General features: G+C 32.2%; 1 protein-coding gene across 5 annotated transcripts in view; it reads left to right on the top strand.

The window, feature by feature from the left end:
* The window catches only part of LOC111629932 (nuclear factor 1 A-type-like), a 99,981-nt gene that overhangs the window by 34,771 nt on the left and 41,187 nt on the right, over positions 1-24,023 (top strand). For 3 of the 5 annotated variants that reach the window (XM_023373888.1, XM_023373889.1, XM_023373887.1), the window contains exon 7: positions 8,088-8,150. The exons of the other annotated variants lie outside the window; for them this stretch is intronic. In XM_023373888.1, the coding sequence (XP_023229656.1) occupies positions 8,088-8,150 (63 nt within the window). The remainder of the gene's footprint in view (positions 1-8,087; positions 8,151-24,023) is intronic. 5 annotated transcript variants of the gene reach the window in all.

The following is a 24,023-nucleotide window of genomic DNA, read 5'->3' as shown; positions in this document are numbered from 1 at the left end:
GGATACATTCTTAATATCATGGTGCAAATGTCACCCGGGGTTATTGATATCTGGACTAGTGGCATGCTTGAGATTTAATCTTCAGGAAGACAAGTTAAATGGATAAAAAATTTTTAACGTAAACTCGATAAAATTCTCACCTTATGCGATCGCTAATTCATAAGTAATATAGAAATAGAACACACTCCACAATATTAATAAAAAAATGAATTTTAATTAGGAAAATATTTCTGGAAAATATACTAGTGTTTCTTTTCCTTTTACATTGTGGGTGCCAGGACCCCTTGGCCTACTCCCTGGTTAAGCCACTGATCAGGACTATTGTATAGAATGAAAAAATTACAAACTGCACAAATAGATTTGGTTTTAATTTCATTTGTAATAATAGTTTTTTTCTTCATAGTAGAAGGACTCTTTTAAAATGATTAAATTATTGTAACACCATACAAAGACCCACAAAATGCAATGGGTAATTCGTCTCAACTTGTCTGCAACTTATATTCAGTAATGTCATATTTTTAGACCTTACTTACAATATATAGCATAGCATAGATTTTTTTTAGATTTTTCAAGACATCCTTATGTGTAGCATAGTTAAATTTATCGATAAATTTAACTCGATCGTTTGGCTATGTATCTGTATAGTTTATGTTGACTCCAAAGCAACACTGCTTAACACTTTCTATTTTACGGAAAGTAATTATCAGTTTTATGAGATATTTCCCTCTACAATAGTAATTGATTATTTAATAAGTAGACTTACCATGATCTAAATTCATTTTTCGTAATGAAGAAATGTGCGCTAACTTTTTGAACAGATAGCAGAATAGAAGAGATGATAGAACAATCCAAAAATAATAATAGAGTTTTGGAAGAAATGTATAAAAATAAACATTTGATAAGATTGAAATCACTTAGTTTTTGAATGTAAGTAACAACTAGAGACAAGATCTTCTTTTAAAGTAGAAGAAAACTCAAAAGACTTAAATAGAGCATGTGTATTAAAGAATGTAATTTCAGTTATCAGTTTTGAGTAATTTAAAATTTTAAAGCAGGAAAGAATAACAGAAGCGGAATGAATCAAGTGAATGGTGTGTTGTAAAAATTGGCTTTTCTGTTCAGAAAACCTAGTGTAAATAGGAATGTCACCTACCTAGTTTGCAAATAATTGCACTTTCGAATCTCATACCATTCTATATCTTCGTTTTTGGATTTCTATGAATGAATCAATCATTAACATTACTATTACATTTCTTTTAAAAAAACAAAGATAAGCAGAAATTTGGAAAAAATTGATTATAAAATGAAGAATTTTTTAATAAACTTTATCATATCTGATGTTCATCAAGCCGTGCCCTGAAGGGTGTCATCTTACATTCACTCATAGGAATACAGGATGATTTTCTTGCTAGGAATCCAAACATTCCTCGATAACTCTTTATTGCTTAATGGTTTCCTACGAAAATTTATCTGCACTTCTTGTAAAATGAGATATCCTTAAAGCAGATGTTAAAAAAATGGCCCTCCGACATCCGAGCAATTTTGTATGCAGGTTATTGAGGAATGTTTCAGTTCTCTATTAAGAGAACCAATCTATATTTTAAACATTATTAATGCTCTATCTATGGTAAGAGTAATGTTTTGGTTTATGTGACATAAAAAGACTAAAATTGTTAAAACACTGATCAGGGCCATTGCCTAGTTCATATAGGCGAACTAGGCGATGGTCTAGGATGTTGAATTCGGGGGGGGGCAGCATGGCGAAAGTACATGCATAAATTATAATAAATAATAAAAAAAATAATTGTTTTTGATTACAATCCTTTCTCACATGTTGATCCGTGAGTCGCCATTTTGAAAGTAGCGCCGTAGTCTCAAGATCGCGATATTGCGTGCTGTATATTGAATAAAAATTGACGTCGCCCCAAGAGTATATAAAGTCATTTGCCTAGGGTGCTGAGTTTGCTTGGTCCGGCATTGACACTGATGCAATTTAAAGTCTAAACTGTATAGAATTATTTCAAAATGCCACAGTATCAAGAGCGATTGCAACTATATTACTCCGAAGAGAATTTACTTCAGTTAAGTTTATAACCTGAATATAACCTTTTTTCCCCATATAATTTTTATATTGCACTTTATTAACAAGAAATTGAAACTGCAAAAATAGGAACATTGATCTAAATTATCAGTTTTCTAAATGTTTTTATATGAGTATGATATCGAATCTGTATAGACAAAACTTAACTTATTTAATAATTTCACAAGTGTACTCTTCACATTGAAACAGGAAAAAGTTCATAAATCTTTTAAATTTATTATTATAGTCAATATTAAAACAATTGTCTAATATATTATTATTAAGTTTATAACAAATATTTATTTTATCTTAAATTACAAATTATTATTATTATATTTTCTACAAATAATAATTATTTTTAATTTTCGTAAATCAATCGATTATCATTCGACATTTGTACAACACAGAATCAGTCATTTCTTCAAAGATTGTTCTGAATTCATATAAATTTCTAGCAAATTTTAGCAAATTTTAATCCTTTATGCCAAGAGGTGCTTGGACAATGATCACGCATACTCAACCGTATGCTGGTATGAAAGGTAGTTTGGCTAATACCATATCTTGGCTGCCTTTTTCTGTTGGGATCAGTCACTACTATTTATAGAAAAGGTATTCGTTCAGACTCCAAAACCGATCTGGAATGGGCTTCAAAGAAAGTCGAGCATGTACGGAAGTACAAGTATAAAAGTTACTGTCCCGCACGGCAAGCTCTAGTGTTTCTTTTTCTTTTACATTGTGGGTGCCAGGACCCCTTGGCCTACTCCCTGGTTAAGCCACTGATCAGGACTATTGTATAGAATGAAAAAATTATACAAACTGCACAAATAGATTTGGTTTTAATTTCATTTGTAATAATAGTTTTTTTCTTCATAGTAGAAGGACTCTTTTAAAATGATTAAATTATTGTAACACCATACAAAGACCCACAAAATGCAATGGGTAATTCGTCTCAACTTGTCTGCAACTTATATTCAGTAATGTCATATTTTTAGACCTTACTTACAATATATAGCATAGCATAGATTTTTTTTAGATTTTTCAAGACATCCTTATGTGTAGCATAGTTAAATTTATCGATAAATTTAACTCGATCGTTTGGCTATGTATCTGTATAGTTTATGTTGACTCCAAAGCAACACTGCTTAACATTTTCTATTTTACGGAAAGTAATTATCAGTTTTATGAGATATTTCCCTCTACAATAGTAATTGATTATTTAATAAGTAGACTTACCATGATCTAAATTCATTTTTCGTAATGAAGAAATGTACGCTAACTTTTTGAACAGATAGCAGAATAGAAGAGATGATAGAACAATCCAAAAATAATAATAGAGTTTTGGAAGAAATGTATAAAAATAAACATTTGATAAGATNCAACATCTCACTACACAGCATAATTGGTGACTGCTCCATTTTCATTTTTTTTTTTGTACAGTAAGGTTATTTAATTTGTTCCACAGCATAATATGTTTTAACATGTCCTTCTATGGGAAAATGCGTTTCGTATAACGGACTTTTCACTTAACAGACATGCACCTGGAACAGATTAAGTACGTTATACGAGGCACCACTGTAATTATTCGTGATGAATGCCAAATGATTGCCAGATTACACCACACTATATTAATTCTACTAGTTACTTATTAACATTAAGTAATTTGGCCTAGAGGTAGGTATTAGGAGCCATTGGTTAATAAATTTAATATTAATAATTTAATTTAATTATAATTAATTAATTTAGAAGGTGCTGGNACCGATCTGGAATGGGCTTCAAAGAAAGTCGAGCATGTACGGAAGTACGAGTATAAAAGTTACCGTCCCGCACGGCAAGCTGGCATTGTTGTGTGAACCGTCGTAGTTCCAAATGAAATTTATTCATATTAAATCGACATATTGTTTTATTGAACTATAAAATGTTCAAAATAACTCGAGTGTTTTTTAGATTTTTCCATTTATCTTCAGGGAATTTACATCATAAGAGAAATTTAAAAATTTTCCTATTTTGTTTTTATAAGAATATGATTTGAGAAATATTAAAATTCTTAAGAATTTTTACTGCTTTTTTCAATTTTTTTTTTATTTTTTATATTATAGTTTCCCAAATGTATAAGTTCTTAGCTGACAGCAATATTGGAGCCATATGTTCTGAAATTTTTAGTTTCTAGTAAAAAAGAAAAAAATTAGAAAAAAATAAAATAAATTCTGGTTTTAATAATTTTGTAGAACATAGTTTTTATTTATTACAAATTTATGAATGATAAATGCAATGTAATAAGTTTCATTCAGTCTGTTGCTACATTTTCTTACTCAAAATACACTCTTCAAATGTGAATGGCAACACCATGAAAGAATACATGTAGCCACATGCACATTGCAGGACCAGTAGGGGTAACAGATATGCAAATGATTAAAAGAACAAAGATATGCAACAGACACCTGTTTATTCAGTAACAAATAAGGCCTCCACAGGCTGCTATATGGCAAGGCGTACTATCAATGAGGTGATAAATGATTGCCTTAGATTCCTCTGCCAAGCTGTGTCTAATAGTGTATATATATCATCTATGGTATGTGATGGTGATCCCCAGTGCACCTCGTGTTAGATGATGTATCACAGGTGTTTGATGAGAAAGAGGTCCGGAGAAACTTCTGACCGAAGAAGGATGTGAATTCCATTCATGCTTGTAAGAGTTTGCTGTGTGGCATGTAGTCGGGCATTGTACTGAAGGAACATCGTGTTGGGTGCAGCCTGTACCAGTAACTGAATCACAGGCCCCACACATCTTTTAATGTACTATCTGCTATCAGAGTACCAGAAATGTGCACCGGGGCTGTTTGCTGATTGAACACACTGCTTCCCAAACCATGCTGCCTGTTGTGTGACCAGTGTGGCGCTTGATGAAAAGGGCTGATGAAAAGGTCTTGATGAACATTCTCCAGGAACCACCACACTTGCCCATGGCCATCATTTCTCCACAAACAGAAGCGGGATTCATCTGTAAACAATACTTGATGCCATTCAGTAGTCCAGTTGTGATGACACCACCACCACACCAAGCATGCAGCCCTGTGTTGTGTGGTTAATGGCTGCATCTCGGTTGCTGGTTGCCATGCATGCAACCTGACTTCATAAAACCTGTTGCAAATGGCTTAAGTACACGCAGATGCACCTGTTGACGGCAGTGGGTGGTTCGGGTGTCAGGTATCATGGAGAATGGGTCCTGATAGGCCATTTGGCAAATCTGCCAGTCTGTGCACTCTGTTGTGCACCAGTGCAATCCACTCCAATCCACTCCTTCAGTGTGTTCACAGATTTTCCTGCATCCATTATGTCATGCATCACTGTGGATGGTACTCGCGTTGTGCCCAACAGATGTGGCAACTGTGCTCATTGACAAACTCAGGTTGTGCAGTTTCTAACCCCATTGTTAATTGGTGGTAGTCAGCTTGCTGTAATCTGAGGCATTTTCTGTTTCTTTGAAAGTTTATCTGTCACAAACCATCACATTTACAACCTGAGTCAACTGTTGGTCTTTATAGCCCAAAACTGGTACATCACCACCTGATGTGTGTGCAAACTTAATCATTTGTACATCAGTCACCTCTACCAATCCTGCAATTTGTATCTGGCTATGCACATTTCTTCGTGGTGTTGTGATTTCACTTTCGAGGAGTGTACAATGTAAACAACAAAATTTCTAATAGCCAAATAAATTTTGGAATACAGTTTAGATAAATTTTGCAATTTAATTGGCTAATGATTAATCATTTTCTTAATTCTAGCTCAAATATAATTGAGCTTACAGATGTTTGATAGCATATTTACATTAAAGTATGTAATGAATAAATTATTTTCAAAATGCTCTAATATAGTCCCTTTAGAATATTTACACCAAAATCTTGCTTTTTTTTTCTATTTTACAAATGTTGCTCAATTTCTTGACAATTTATCTTTTATATTTTCTTGTTTTGTGCAAAAGTTCACTTGTGAAAAGTATATTTTAAGTTTTATATTTTATATAGATGTTCCATTTATGTAAATTAAGAAGTTAATTATAATATTTAATTAAAAATATATAATTAAGTACACACACTGAGCTGCTTAAACTAGTAGCATAAAACCAAATGCTTTCTTTCTCATTTGCCGATACCAATCGGTGTACGGTTTAAAAATAAGTAGAAGTTTAAAAGTATTTTTATACAGTCATGTTAAAGCTATTTTTAACGTTGTTTTTCTTTTCTACAGTGCAAAACGTTACATAAAAAACATTTCTAATTTGCTTCTTACGTCACTCGTAAACAAACTTTTCAGAATGTCAGATGTTTGGAAAGTGTCGCTTATTTGCTCAATAAAGGTCAAACAGTGAAGAATGATCCCATAATACATAGTTTTCCTAGTGATAATCAAAATATTCTTCTGGATAAAGTACTTGTATACATAAAAAGGAAAATGTTATGATGGAGAAATGTTTAAATTATCAGGAATTAATTTGCATTAAGATTTCTATGTATCTAGATGTATTCGTGATAATTTCAAAATTTTAAATTTGTATTATGCACTATTGATTCGTATTTTAGTTTCGGAAAGTTAATTTTTATACGGTATGCATATGGGGTGTTTTAAGTGTTGCGATACACGGGAATACTTAACACTTACTTGAAAAATGTGACATTATCGTCTCTGAATTATCTATACATACTGGATTTATTTCTTCTAAATACATATGCAGTGTTGTAACTAGGTAGGTGTGCAGGTATGGCATTCAGAACAAAGAAAGGACCTGAAATGAGGTATCAAAAAACTTGGATCAGTATTATATTTATATTTAAGTTTTAAATTTTGCTGCCACATGGTCTGGATAACATTTTATGGGTAAAGTTAACCCAACCATTTCTATTGTATTTTTCCCCCAAAAAAGAAGGGAGTCAAAATAAAATTGTATACAGGATGCACGTAAAGCTAGTTAAGGCATTGTACGTATGGATGCGTCTCTCTCACTCGAGCTGAATTTTTGTTAACACATCAGATATTACACACTTTCAATGGATTCAGTTACGCGAGCGCGTGTCCACAGGTAGAAATCAAGAAGTTAAGGTCTGGGGGGATCTTGGCATATCGAGCATGCTGATGCTTAACAACACATCATACCGTATACTAGACAATAGCTGTAAAAGTAGCTCAATTTAATCCAGCAATCATCTGTATATAAACTGTAAATAATTTTGTACTACAGGTAGGCATATATTACTGAAATATCGGACTTCAGGATGTTTTGAGACATTTTGAGGTAGCTACAAAGGTATCGCAGCACCATTTACCACTTGAGTGGACATTTCTGTAATTAATTTTTATTATTTTCAAATAGAATTCCACAACTACAGACATCTTGTGAAGTGAACTAATCAGCAGGATAATTTTACAAGTTATATCTGTTTGAAATGTGAACTTTAATTAAGAATACCCCGTATTATGAAAAACATTAATTAATATCAAATACAAACTTGTAACACATGTGCTATTTAAAATGTACTGTATATATGTGCTACAGTATATATATATAATTGTTAAAAAAGAAATTGTTTATATACAATAAAATGCAAGCCTGTACTTTATCCGGAAAAATATTTCGATTAATTCTTGTGAAGTGTCGACAGCTGCGTCGTAACGGTTGAAAGAATCTCTTTCTCTGTGTAAAATGTTATGTAGTATTTGTCTGTTGTGAAGATGTTGGATAAATTTATATAAATTTAATATAACATTCTGTTAATGTATAGCATGTATATAACCTACTAAAAACTTGTTTAACATATGCATGCATTAATTGTCATTAAATTTCAATATAACTTTCTAGCATTTCAATGTTTAAGTAGTTCTTGAATGTATGCTCTGCAATTGGTATTTTTTTCCCCCCTGTCGCATTAAATATCGATTGCAAAGCATGTAATTTGTAATGTATCAACTTTCAACTCTCATAATACTGTGAGCTGATATTTATACATTACAGATAACAATACCATTCTAGCCACTGGTGTATTCACATCTACAGAGCTGTACAGGTTGTCCAAAGGTAAATATACCTCCCACTAACAAAAACTAAGCCGTGAAATTCTTAAAAAATGTTCTTAGTAATAACAGTTAATTAAGATGTTAATGGATAGATATATCTATTTCAAAGTGTTAATTAATTAATTTGGAGCCATCTTGGCGAAAGCCGTCGATGGACGAACAGGAATTGGAGAAACTTTTCATCTTTTGGTTAGAAGAGAACGAGAATTTGCATCTTTTTCTTTCGTGATGTGCTCATATATTAGACGAATATTATTTATTTTATAATCTAATAACGGAGGTACATTTTTTAGATTGTTGCGAGCGATTACATTCAAATCTATACGAAGCATTTACGAAACACGCAAACTGTAACTTGTCCCGGAAGATCAGAATACGAAATACTTTGTGCCAAAAGATGAAATATTTCATTGAATTCCTGCATGTTGTATTTTAAAATAAAATATTTGAAAGGCCAAACTGCCTGATGGTTCATCCAATATTAATTATTCTAAAAATTATATTTTCGTAAATGATTGTTTACTTGATCGAAAAGTAAGTTTTTTAATGTGGAAGAATTAGAACTAGAAAAAGATAAATTTAATAAAATTTTTGAATTTTAATTTGATAATTCACTTGAAATTACAACTTATATACATATATATTGTAAGTTTTGGTAGTAATGTAAAACACTTTAAAAATGAAAAGCTTTGTTTAGATCTAATATTGTGTGTGAATATATATAATTGACATAATTTTCTAAAGATTTATAATGAGAGCAGTTATTTTATTCATTATTATTATTACTAGCCACCTAGTCACATAGTATTAACATCAAGACATTTATCATGGAGGCTAATTTTGCCGACTGATAACTATGGTTGCTAGCAATTGTTCACACAAAATGCCAGTCAAGAAGAATGCTGGCTTTCCTTTCCTATTATCCTTATTTTTCATGCTCCTTCTTTATATTCCCGTATTTCTCTAAATTCCAAAAATATCCTTATACAGAGTGTCCATAAAGTTCGTGTGCAATTTAAAAAATTTATAATTTTATATTAGTATTTGTAATAGAAAAAACTATATAGAATGTATTGGAAATAAGAAAATCTCTCTCTTTTTCTTATTGTATTTTATTAAGTTTCTGCATGTCCACCATCATTAGTAATACAAAGATTAATACGATTTTGTAGTTCTCTAAAAACATTTGCCAATCGATTTACCGTAATGCCTGAAATCACATCAGTTATTTTAGCTTTCAAGTCTTCTAACAATTAAGGTTTGGTTGCATACAATATTGTTTTCACATGTCCTCACAAAAAATTCTAATAGTCAAGTTTGGCGAACGTGAAGGCCAGGAAAAATGGTTCACCTCTTCCATTCTTATACTAAATTTTACTTAAAACTAGATTAAAAAAATCTGTAAAAAGTATTAGAAAGCTTAATTTTTCTATCACAAATACTAATAAAGTTATAAATTTTTTAAAATTGCGCACAGACTTTACGGAGACCCTGTATGTATAACTTTTGCTGACATTGGGGACAGAACTATCCCAACTCCCCAGGTTTAGATTCTTTCCTTATTTTTCATAATAAAGATTAACATCATTCTATATCCCTCGTGTAGTTGATTCTATTACATATCAGTTCTACAATAGAAATAATTGGTGCACAACATCTAATTCACGGTGTACTGTTACATCACACTAACAAACTGTTATTGATATTTACCATCATAGTTCCACTATATCACAGGAGGAATTTGTTTAGAAAGTGTTAAAGAAGTAAAAATAAAATTCAACAAAATTGGGATAACTTCAATAAATTATTCAAACAATTCTTTAGTTTATTAAAAATAAATCTAGTCACAATTAATTGTTTTGATGCCTAAGGCAGGAACCTTTATACTTCTTGGTAGAGGCCCAGTTTTTTCCTTGGAATCTGCCTCTGCATGGCTTTGAGACCGACTCTGTTCCAATTTAAAAAGAATTATTCAAAGATGATCCCAGAATTGTTAAAGGCAGCAGGGATGTGGTACTGGCCACACCATTTCTTACTCTGATTTTGTGTCAGAATAATCATCATTTCTTAGTTACTATTTCATATAATCCCAGAACATGAATTCTATAAAATAAATTTTAGAAAACTAAATCATCTAGTTTATTCTACAGTGAAGTTGAGATAAGTTGAGCTATTAAACTTAGAGCTCTTGAGCAAATAAAAGCAAAATTTATGTCTGTTGATATTTCTACAAGGCATTGTTTTATAAATTAACAAGATCATTTGTCGTGAAGAGCATGCAAATAAGTATTGAGGAAAATAATGTTACAGGTAAAGGATAATGAAGGAAACACAATCTAAGTAATGAAACTTGGCTTTATGTTAGAGTTACAAATAGATGTACAGTGGTGCCTCGTATAACGTATGCTTCAAATAACGGACACTGCGAACAACAGACTTTCAGTTTGGCCATTACGTGAAGCGAACAATGAACTTTTTGCGAAAAAGTGCGAATGATGTTTCCACTCTTTTGCCATTGGCAATGACAATCTGCTATTTTTATAATATATTAGTATTATTAGAATATATTATTAGTATATCTAAAGTACAGAGCTCTTGTTGGGTTCGGCTTGCTCCCTTGTTTATTACGTACATCACCTCAGTGCAGGGTATTTATTCAAGTGTTGTGCAAATCATGGCTTCTAAAAAAACAAAGGTGATTTCAATTGAAACAAAGCAAGAAATCATCAGAAGGAGTGAAAGTTGACAAAAACTTCCTTGTCGAATGGGGAGAGGTTCAGGAGTTTACCAACACTTGTTATCCAAACAGAGCTGAGGCCAACAAGATCAATGATCTCTACAATGACACCCTTGCCCATAATTTCCAACAGGTGTTGAAGAAGAGAGATAGAAACAGATCACCTCGGACATGTTTTTCAAGAAGCCAGCAGGCAAAAAACAAAGGATGGAACAAGAGGAGTTGACTCTGCAAGTTCCGGTAGACTCTCCTGAATCTGACTCCGATTAAAAAACAATAAAAAGAGACCTGCTGCAATATGTAAAAAGTCTGTATCTGTATGAATGTGTAAAGAAAGTGTTCCTCCACCTCCTCCTCACAACATCTGACTACATGGCATAATTGGTGACTGCTCCATTTTCATTTTTTTTTATGGTACAGTAAGGTTATTTAATTTGTTCCACAGCATAATGTGTTTTAACATGTCCTTCTATGGGAAAATGCGTTTCGTATAACGGACTTTTCACTTAACAGACATGCACCTGGAACAGATTAAGTACGTTATACGAGGCACCACTGTAATTATTCGTGATGAATGCCAAATGATTGCCAGATTACACCACACTATATTAATTCTACTAGTTACTTATTAACATTAAGTAATTTGGCCTAGAGGTAGGTATTAGGAGCCATTGGTTAATAAATTTAATATTAATTTAATTATAATTAATTAATTTAGAAGGTGCTGGAAGAAAAGTATAGGCCCAAAGCAGGACTGAAACCTGCAACTCTTGCTGTACAGATGCATTGCCAGTTAAGCTACCCAGACCTCTATCTGATCTTTGCTTCCAGAACTATTAATTAAAATATAAACATACTGGTTATTCATGGTGTTGACTGGGAACAACTGTGGCACCTATAGCCTATAACTAGAAGCATAGATCGGACAGATGTGTGGTTAGTGTTACTGCCAATGCAGCCAAGTGGGAGTCGTGGGTTCAAGTCCCAATTTGTGCTGATTGTTTTCTTCCAAAACCTTCTAAATTAATTAATTATTAAATTTATCAGGAGATGGTGTGCAACATCTACCTCTAGGCCAAATTACTTGACATTTAATTAGTAGCATTAATATAGCCCAATGCCAAACGATTGTCAGATTACATTAATGTAAGAATCGGGCTTATCATATTTCTCTTATTAGAAATTGAACTGAAGTTAAATTTCTATGCAGTCGAGAATAAGATTTTTAGTTTTTGATACACTATTTTATATCATAAATTTTGTTTTGCTTTTATACACAGAAAACTGTACAGAAGTTTGGAAAGTCAATCTTAAATAAATCAGGTTCTTCAGTGATTTTGTTCAAATAAGTCGTCTTTAAAACTGTAGATTAATAAAATATTTTAGAAACAAGTTGAAATACTAAGACTTTGAAAATACTAATTAACTCAATGGCAGATACATTATGCCGAAAGTACAAGCAGTTGTCAAAACAAGACAAATGAAACACTAAAATTCTAAAATCTTTGATTTATTATTTCTATGTAGGAGTTATACAAGATGTCCGAAAAATTATTGTGTAGTGGAAAAGACTTCAGTTTATTAAGTGACGTTTTAAATACTACATTTCAGTTTCTCTTATGTAAAATTCCAGAAATGTCGTTGAAGGTCTCAAAATCTGTGGGCATGAGGTGCAAAGACCTAGTGGACCAGATTATGTGGAAGATTGTGATTGGCAAAGTCTTCCGAAAACCAAAACGCCTGTGAGAGAACAGTAATGCCACTTACCACAAAGTGGGAATGCAGGACTTATGACTTGTACATATGATATTGCATAAGAGACCAATAACTTTAATGCCATTACAAATTTCTTACTGTGCAGTAACTTTCAGGACACCCTGTATAACGAATATATATATAGATAGGATAGTCTTTACACAATACGTTCTTTGTCATATCAGAAAAACTAACTGTAAAGTTTAATATAGTTTTATTAAAATAATAAAAATATAATAAACTTAACTTAAAATGGACAGAAGAGAATACAGTCGATCCCCCCTCATAACATCGTTGATTATTCCATTTTATATGAATTCCATGTTGTACGAGTCACTTAGATTTTACAAATACGTGTGCCGGGCTGTGAACGGCTCATGTATTTGTAAAATCTAAGTGACTCGTACAACATGGAATTCATGTAAAACAGAATAATCAACAGTGTTATAGGGGGGTGACTGTATATACAAATATTATAATGGTATACAAAACATTTGAAGCGAAAAGACTTTTTAGAATAATAATAAAGTTGAGCCATGCCATATGGTAATGTGCACTTAATCAAATTATACTACCAAATGCCCTTAGTGTGAATATAGGTCTTTTTTTTTTTGTTTTCAATAAATTAATGAAAGTAAAATTGATTTTAAATTCGAAAAAATATTTAATATTGGATGAACTATTCAATCAAATTAATACTATAATTATTATATAATATTTTTAATAAATCAAAATGAATTACTAAAAGTATTTATAACACAAATGTTCAGAAACCAGTTTAAAATGTTTGTATGTGTTTTTTTGATGTTACACTCTTGGAGAATGTTTTCATTGGGCTGCAGTTTGAAAAAATTGTAGACCTATAAATTCTCACTGTTGTCTGTTGTCTGTTTTTCCTTAATCTCAAACTGTGTTAGATAAATGAAATTCGAGACCAGATATGGAAAGCTTAAGGGAGGGAGACCCAAATTAACTGTATACGAACTTCCGATGCAAACCGGAAGTCACTTTTTTTTATTCAAAGATTATCCTCTAAAAGGGGTTACATAGGTCACGTTTTTTATGCAGTGCTCGACAAGTGCTTTACAGCGAACACTCTGAAACCCGTTTCTAAATGGCCAATTCTGCTTGTGATGTCATTTCACTACATTCTCACTGCATAAACAAATGCAGCCATAGCAATGGAGTTGTGCTGGTCATCTAACAGAAAAGTATGATGTACGGAAGCAAGCCACTACTAATTTGAGGTGGAGAGCATATATTTTAAATTAAATAAATTAAAAATATGATTAGAAATTGCAGCCCAGCATTGTGACAATGTCACAATAAATAATTGCTCATTTAATTTATTTTTGCATTTACTAAATTTTAAGAAATGAAAACTTAAAATGTTCGTATACAGTAATTCCCCTTAAACTCCATTAAAGCATTATTTTAAAGTATTGTAATCAGAGTCAAGTTAGTAAGTGCTTCTCTGTTCATCTTTACTGTAAGATAATTTAAAATAATTAAACAGCTTGCTTAATTATTTTATGTTAACAAAGTAAAGAATTCGTTATGAATTCATAATGAAAAGTTTTTTGTTATGAGTAATAAGAACCTCCAAATAAAATAACGTTTGAGAGATACTGTAGCAGTTACTTTACTATCACACACGACCTTATAACAGCAGAAAGGTTTAGTCGGCTGAAAAAATTAACGTCTTTGATTGTTTTTAATGGATCTACTTCAAAACTCATATGTTTTGTCAGGTTGATGTTCGTAAAAATACAATCTTTAATAATAAGCCAAACAATTGCCATATTGAATTGGGCATTTGGCTTATTACTAAAAACATTAGGCTTTGTGATGTTTATAGCTGACAGTCTTTAAAAGTGATCAAAAACATTTAGTTTTTTTCCAGTAGTAAAACATCTTGTAGAACCAAAAAGTCTCCAGTAAATAATCACAAAAAGGACTAACGTTTTCGTTCCTTTTCACGGATTACTTACTGGAGTATTTTTGGTTCTACTAAGTACTTTACTACTGTGTGTACATGAGCCGTTGAGTAGTTTTTCAGTTGAATAAACCTTTTTGCTGCAATTCAAGGTTCTGTGTGATTGAGTGAAATAACATTGCTTTGTTTAATGTTCTCAAGAAGTTTTATTCTTCATAACAATACCTATTTAGTATAAAATATAAAAGAGCAAAAAATTAGTTTTATAATTTAATTATTTCTTCACTTCTTTAGCATGTATATAAAATAAATGTATATGTTTATTTTCTATATATACTAAAGAATTGGAGAACAAAGCCTGTTCTCCAATTCTTTAGTATAAATAATATATTTTAAATGGTTTCCGTTTCCTAAACATTACTTAGTGCAAAATCAAGATCAATTAACTAACATTAATGATTTCACAGTTAGGATAGAAAAAGCTTTAATTTTTCTCTCATTATCATCCTCATCTTTTCAATATAGGCCTATGCAGCAACGGTATGTCTCTTTTGATACATTTATCTATACTCCTGTAATAATTGAATGTGCCAATCAAAAGGGATTTAAAATGATTGACGAGCAAACTTGTTTAACAGATAATTTTACATTAAAGGGTATATTCAAAATATTGCTGAATAAGAGATTTCAAAAAATATTAAGACCTCTAATGCAAGGCTTTTCTTTTATTAGAATTAGCTGCTTGCCAGTACTAGAGTACACCTAGCAATGAGAAAAGTTTGTATTTTCTGTGAATTTAATTAAATGTTCAACAAAAGTATTAGTCTTACATTGAATTTCTCCTGCAATCAAGTTAAGTTTTAAAATTTCTCATTGCTGACAACACAGATAAAGACGTAAGTTACCATATTCTTTTTAGGCTATTGTGTAGCCTTTTTCTCCAGCACAAAGCATACCTTGTCAGCTTTATTCTTTTTCCTCCAGAATTCACAAATAATTTATTAATGATGAATATTCATTATTTATTAAAATTATTATTTATAGCTTGATATTGTGGATTGCAGTTTCAATCCACAATATTTGCAATAATTTGCATGATTTTGTTGGCAATACCAACAAAATCATGCAAATTAACCATTAAACTGGAATTGTTTAGAATTATCAAAATAGCTGTGAAAATTTATGCTATCTAAACTTTGTTTCTGTTAACCTGTGTGTAAAATATGTAGATCTGTTAAGTAGCATGAGAACTTTATATAATTATATTTACTCATAGTAAATTCAATGGATGTTATCTCTGGTTTTTGTGTTGCTTTTGAAGATATAAATCAGTCCACATTCTCTTCCAACATGAACACGATGTAAACATGAAACATTTTTCTCCAAAAGTAGTCATCAATTTGCTGCTTTTGTTGCACAAAACGTTAATTGCAAACAAATATTCTTTGGGTTAGTGGAACTTCTAGTCAATGGTATTTTATGCAATTCTAGGGGAGCTTGTACCGGTACATTATTCTACATTGTAACGAGTTGCACACTTCAGTCTAATGTAAGAATATGAATTTCTCATGGCCACAAACCACCATCGAGCTGTTTATTCTGAAGTTATACTATGTCATATTGCCTCAAATAAGAACTAAACAGTGTTTTGAATTCTACACTAACAAATTTAAAATTAATTATATGAACTTGTGTTAAATTCTAATACATTGAATATATGAATAGCGTGTGCATAAAATACAAATGGCTGCTTAAACTTACATTATAGACAAAATCTCAGACCTAACAGTCAATTGATATATATAAATCTGGTTTACATAAAAAAAGATATTCATCTGATACCTGGAAATTTAAATTGAACATACAAAAAGGAAAATATAAAGGAAAAAATTGTGTTTACAATTTTTAATATTATCACTGTAGTACAGAAAGCAAAGGAATGTACAAAAATTGGATAATACTTTCACAGAATCAAATCTTAAAAGTTTTATGGGAAGAATTGTGAGATGATTAATAGAGTTGTTTGCTCCTACATACCAATTTAGACTGGAGAAAAGTAAGTAAAAAAGTTGTATACTTCTAAATAACCGAAATTAAGTTTTAAAATTAATAATTCTTTTTACATTTTTAACAACAGTTTATAAAAATTACTTCATTGTGAAAGTAAAACATGTAATAATACGACCAAGCCACAAGGAACAAGCAGTTTTATTAGCTGAATTATTTAACAGAACTGATGCTCGTCACAGAGACGAAATTACACAGATATATTTACAATGTCTCCGCTTTCATTCAGATTTTCCAAAGAAAAATTTGTTTATAAACAATTTTGATTAAAATTAAAATAATTACAACTAACCTTAACCTAATACTACAACTAATAGAAATAGAGAAGGAACGATAGTAAGAGAAATCTACCAGTAGTTAGACAATGGTGTCCTGAGCCGGTTGATTAATAACTGTGAATGTACAATCCGTCAGCATCGGGGTTAATACTAGGCAGTTGTTAACAAATATACATCGAGGTAGTTCTAGGGACCTCTCAGGAACGGATGTCTCTGTCTCATCTTTTCTATCTGGGCTCTCACTTTCAATCTCTGTCTCACGCACGGTCCTTCGGTCTCTCTCTCTTGATCTTCCTTCTCGGTGGTGAATCTAAAAGTGTCTGTTTTCTGATCCTGTGTCTAACGATCACGGGGTTAGAAACAATGTAAAAGGACACCTTCTTTGTCATAATCTCTGAGGTTTATAAAAAAGTTACACGACCAAAAATCTGGCTCATAAAACATGAAATGACGGATAAAAACGAATAGATGTTGGATATTTAATATTACTTCTACATTTTGTGTTTGTGTCGAGATGTAAATGTCACGACCACTGACTTCCAATCAGACGTTCATTTTTATATTTTAAGTTATTACATTTCAATCACCAATCACCTGTTGTGTTCTGATATCTGTTTCCAAATAAGTTTTTAGGCTTGATGATGATTTGCTAAAGGCAATTGAAAACATTCATTTTTGTCCATTATTTTGTGTTTCGTGAGCTGGATTTTTGTTTGTGTAAATATTTTGCATATTATCCAGTATTTGGTGCATTTATTACTTGACGTTTATAACCCTCATGATCTGCCAAATCATCTGAGTTTTAATTTCGCCTCCAGAAATTCCTACTTTCATAAAAAAAAAAAGGCATTTATTGTATTGTATTTATTGTATCAGTCTCAAAGATCACCTTTCTGTACCTATATGCATCTCATGCAGGTACAGATGAATCAAATGATATGTAAAATCAGTCAAAGCATTTCTTTTGTATATCCTTTTTTGTGTTCTTCCACCCCTTTATTATGCCTAAAAGAGCAAGTTTCAAAGAAAACAGGTGCAAACTTTAAGCTTAAAGAACTATTTCAAAACATTTTAATAAAAAGGATCCTGTGTTGATGTCCTTTTTTCCAAATAATCAGCATATCATGTACATACTATTAGAAAATTATACTGGAAAAATTATTAGAAAATGAAATATTTCAATCCTAACTATCAGGTGCCTTAGTCTTGTTTGTCTGTAAAAAAATTTTTTCATCAAATTGTTAAGACATGCAAATGTGCATGGATTCCCTGAAAAGGACAAAATGTACAAATTTATAGGCAAAACAAAATTTATTTATGACAAAAAGATAAAAAAACACATGCTCTCACCTATTTTGTGTGGTATCTGTACAGTAAACAATTCAGATCCCAACTCTGGGCCTCACACTAGTACAAGAAGAGAACAAAGCCTTAATGCACGTGACGTCACACAACGGAGACGAGTTTCGCAACAATAGAGTACAATGAAGTATTACTCAAATTAACTAAGATTAAAAACTAACTTATAAACTAGGAGAAAACAATGGAATGAAGATAGAATAATATGGGTATTGAGATGTATAGAAAAGATAGAGTAGAGGGTACCCAGGATATTGTATTGCTCTGATGTCTTCCAGTGGGGGGAAACTGTATTCTAATCTGCTGGTATATATTTCTCGACCAGAGTACACTCAGTACTTCTCTCAATCGGATAGGCAATTTGGCGTCTTTCTGTTCTTCATAACGACAATCTTGAACTCCTCACTCGCCGCCCGCTTGCTCTTCTGTCCTTGTCAAGAATGATTGTTGTCTTCTCACCCCACATGCCTTGGGATGCTCGCTCTTTATTCTTCTCACCTCATTCTTGGAACAGTGTTGCCTCCCCACCTGATAAGGAAGTGAAGAATGGAAAGATTGAGAAATAGGGAAACAAAGAACACACGATTGAATAATTAATATTAGGCTTATGACTAGTGCATATATGTTACTGCTAAAACTTGAAAGCCGTTAATGTGTACATTACCTAGCTAATTTGTAGATTAACTAGGGTGATCTGTTAAAGTTGCAAAAATTGTTCCATTTCTCAAATTACCTAGTTAATGTGCAGAGTATCTAGGTAATCTGCACATTACCTACTAGGCACTCCATAAAGTGAAAATAGGATCTTTGCCACAAATAAATGTACCACAAATAGGTGTGCTTGTCGCAAAAACCAATTGCTATGTAATTCAAAGTGTCACAAATCTTCAGACTGCACTAATAAGTAAGCACAATTGGTTAATGTTACCTATGGTGACTAAAATGGCGGCTCGTCTCTGATTCCAGCAAACAGAAGAAAGAAAACAGTGGGGATGCACATTCTAACCTAACCTATTCTAATAATTTGGTTGATAATAATTATGGTAATTTATTAGAATAGGTTAGGTTAGGTTAGAACATGTGTCCCCACTGTTTCCTTTCTTCGGTTTGCTGGAATCAGAGATGAGCTGCCATTTTAGTCACCAAAGGTAACATTAACGCACAATTTTATCATGCGATCACCTGAAAAAGTATGATAACTTTCTTATTTTTTGTCTCTGGTCCAAAAGTAGAGTATCATTGAACTCGTCTCGGTTCCCTCAGTTCAGATATATACTCAAAGTTCCGAAATTCCATAGGTGGTAATCTATATAATCCCCCATTTCTCTAATTGTAATAATATTTTAAACCGTTTGATTTTTTTTATTACAGGTTTTTACTTGATTGATGATTGATTCTATTAACTAATTTGTTGATTGTATTAACTTGATTCTTTAGATATCGAAAATTAAATAAACAACATTATGTTAATTTAAGCGTACAGAAACGTTGCTGTTGTTTCAGCAAAGATCTTATTTTCACTTTACCGAGTGCCTAGTAGGTAATGTGCAGATTACCTAGATACTCTGCACATTACCTAGGTAATTTGAGAAATGGAACAATTTTCGCAACTTTAACGGATCACCCTAGTTAATCTGCAANGAAATAAGAAAATCTCTCTCTTTTTCTTATTGTATTTTATTAAGTTTCTGCATGTCCACCATCATTAGTAATACAAAGATTAATACGATTTTGTAGTTCTCTAAAAACATTTGCCAATCGATTTACCGTAATGCCTGAAATCACATCAGTTATTTTAGCTTTCAAGTCTTCTAACAATTAAGGTTTGGTTGCATACAATATTGTTTTCACATGTCCTCACAAAAAATTCTAATAGTCAAGTTTGGCGAACGTGAAGGCCAGGAAAAGTGGTTTACCTCTTCCATTCTTATACTAAATTTTACTTAAAACTAGATTAAAAAAATCTGTAAAAAGTATTAGAAAGCTTAATTTTTCTATCACAAATACTAATAAAGTTATAAATTTTTTAAAATTGCGCACAGACTTTACGGAGACCCTGTATGTATAACTTTTGCTGACATTGGGGACAGAACTATCCCAACTCCCCAGGTTTCGATTTTTTCCTTATTTTTCATAATAAAGATTAACATCATTCTATATCCCTCGTGTAGTTGATTCTATTACATATCAGTTCTACAATAGAAATAATTGGTGCACAACATCTAATTCACGGTGTACTGTTACATCACACTAACAAACTTTTATTGATATTTAACATCATAGTTCCACTATATCACAGGAGGAATTTGTTTAGAAAGTGTTAAAGAAGTAAAAATAAAATTCAACAAAATTGGGATAACTTCAATAAATTATTCAAACAATTCTTTAGTTTATTAAAAATAAATCTAGTCACAATTAGTTGTTTTGATGCCTAAGGCAGGAACCTTTATACTTCTTGGTAGAGGCCCAGTTTTTTCCTTGGAATCTGCCTCTGCATGGCTTTGAGACCGACTCTGTTCCAATTTAAAAAGAATTATTCAAAGATGATCCCAGAATTGTTAAAGGCAGCAGGGATGTGGTACTGGCCACACCATTTCTTACTCTGATTTTGTGTCAGAATAATCATCATTTCTTAGTTACTATTTCATATAATCCCAGAACATGAATTCTATAAAATAAATTTTAGAAAAGTAAATCATCTAGTTTATTCTACAGTGAAGTTGAGATAAGTTGAGCTATTGAACTTGGAGCTCTTGAGCAAATAAAAGCAAAATTTATGTCTGTTGATATTTCTACAAGGCATTGTTTTATAAATTAACAAGATCATTTGTCGTGAAGAGCATGCAAATAAGTATTGGGGAAAATAATGTTACAGGTAAAGGATAATGAAGGAAACACAATCTAAGTAATGAAACTTGGCTTTATGTTAGAGTTTCAAATAGATGTACAGTGGTGCCTCGTATAACGTATGCTTCAAATAACGGACACTGCGAACAACAGACTTTCAGTTTGGCCGTTACGTGACTCGAGCAATGGACCTTCCGTTCGGCAGTTACATGAAGCGAACAATGAACTTTTTGCGAAAAAGTGCGAATGATGTTTCCACTCTTTTGCCATTGGCAATGACAATCTGCTATTTTTATAATATATTAGTATTATTAGAATATATTATTAGTATATCTAAAGTACAGAGCTCTTGTTGGGTTCGGCTTGCTCCCTTGTTTATTACGTACATCACCTCAGTGCAGGGTATTTATTCAAGTGTTGTGCAAATCATGGCTTCTAAAAAAACAGAAAGGTGATTTCAATTGAAACAAAGCAAGAAATCATCAGAAGGAGTGAAAGNTTCGGCAGTTACGTGAAGCGAACAATGAACTTTTTGCGAAAAAGTGCGAATGATGTTTCCACTCTTTTGCCATTGGCAATGACAATCTGCTATTTTTATAATATATTAGTATTATTAGAATATATTATTAGTATATCTAAAGTACAGAGCTCTTGTTGGGTTCGGCTTGCTCCCTTGTTTATTACGTACATCACCTCAGTGCAGGGTATTTATTCAAGTGTTGTGCAAATCATGGCTTCTAAAAAAACAGAAAGGTGATTTCAATTGAAACAAAGCAAGAAATCATCAGAAGGAGTGAAAGTTGACAAAAACTTCCTTGTCGAATGGGGAGAGGTTCAGGAGTTTACCAACACTTGTTATCCAAACAGAGCTGAGGCCAACAAGATCAATGATCTCTACAATGACACCCTTGCCCATAATTTCCAACAGGTGTTGAAGAAGAGAGATAGAAACAGATCACCTCGGACATGTTTTTCAAGAAGCCAGCAGGCAAAAAACAAAGGATGGAACAAGAGGAGTTGACTCTGCAAGTTCCGGTAGACTCTCCTGAATCTGACTCCGATTAAAAAACAATAAAAAGAGACCTGCTGCAATATGTAAAAAGTCTGTATCTGTATGAATGTGTAAAGAAAGTGTTCCTCCACCTCCTCCTCACAACATCTGACTACATGGCATAATTGGTGACTGCTCCATTTTCATTTTTTTTTATGGTACAGTAAGGTTATTTAATTTGTTCCACAGCATAATGTGTTTTAACATGTCCTTCTATGGGAAAATGCGTTTCGTATAACGGACTTTTCACTTAACAGACATGCACCTGGAACAGATTAAGTACGTTATACGAGGCACCACTGTAATTATTCTTGGCCTAGAGGTAGGTATTAGGAGCCATTGGTTAATAAATTTAATATTAATTTAATTATAATTAATTAATTTAGAAGGTGCTGGAAGAAAAGTATAGGCCCAAAGCAGGACTGAAACCTGCAACTCTTGCTGTACAGATGCATTGCCAGTTAAGCTACCCAGACCTCTATCTGATCTTTGCTTCCAGAACTATTAATTAAAATATAAACATACTGGTTATTCATGGTGTTGACTGGGAACAACTGTGGCACCTATAGCCTATAACTAGAAGCATAGATCGGACAGATGTGTGGTTAGTGTTACTGCCAATGCAGCCAAGTGGGAGTCGTGGGTTCAAGTCCCAATTTGTGCTGATTGTTTTCTTCCAAAACCTTCTAAATTAATTAATTATTAAATTTATCAGGAGATGGTGTGCAACATCTACCTCTAGGCCAAATTACTTGACATTTAATTAGTAGCATTAATATAGCCCAATGCCAAACGATTGTCAGATTACATTAATGTAAGAATCGGGCTTATCATATTTCTCTTATTAGAAATTGAACTGAAGTTAAATTTCTATGCAGTCGAGAATAAGATTTTTAGTTTTTGATACACTATTTTATATCATAAATTTTGTTTTGCTTTTATACACAGAAAACTGTACAGAAGTTTGGAAAGTCAATCTTAAATAAATCAGGTTCTTCAGTGATTTTGTTCAAATAAGTCGTCTTTAAAACTGTAGATTAATAAAATATTTTAGAAACAAGTTGAAATACTAAGACTTTGAAAATACTAATTAACTCAATGGCAGATACATTATGCCGAAAGTACAAGCAGTTGTCAAAACAAGACAAATGAAACACTAAAATTCTAAAATCTATGATTTATTATTTCTATGTAGGAGTTATACAAGATGTCCGAAAAATTATTGTGTAGTGGAAAAGACTTCAGTTTATTAAGTGACGTTTTAAATACTACATTTCAGTTTCTCTTATGTAAAATTCCAGAAATGTCGTTGAAGGTCTCAAAATCTGTGGGCATGAGGTGCAAAGACCTAGTGGACCAGATTATGTGGAAGATTGTGATTGGCAAAGTCTTCCGAAAACCAAAACGCCTGTGAGAGAACAGTAATGCCACTTACCACAAAGTGGGAATGCAGGACTTATGACTTGTACATATGATATTGCATAAGAGACCAATAACTTTAATGCCATTACAAATTTCTTACTGTGCAGTAACTTTCAGGACACCCTGTATAACGAATATATATATAGATAGGATAGTCTTTACACAATACGTTCTTTGTCATATCAGAAAAACTAACTGTAAAGTTTAATATAGTTTTATTAAAATAATAAAAATATAATAAACTTAACTTAAAATGGACAGAAGAGAATACAGTCGATCCCCCCTCATAACATCGTTGATTATTCCATTTTATATGAATTCCATGTTGTACGAGTCACTTAGATTTTACAAATACGTGTGCCGGGCTGTGAACGGCTCATGTATTTGTAAAATCTAAGTGACTCGTACAACATGGAATTCAT

The sequence above is a fragment of the Centruroides sculpturatus genome, unplaced genomic scaffold (assembly GCF_000671375.1).
Source record: "Centruroides sculpturatus isolate CEXI.00-Female unplaced genomic scaffold, Cexi_2.0 scaffold441, whole genome shotgun sequence".
In the NCBI taxonomy this organism is placed as follows: Eukaryota; Metazoa; Arthropoda; class Arachnida; order Scorpiones; family Buthidae; genus Centruroides; species Centruroides sculpturatus.
This window is presented reverse-complemented; position numbering and strand designations above follow the sequence as displayed.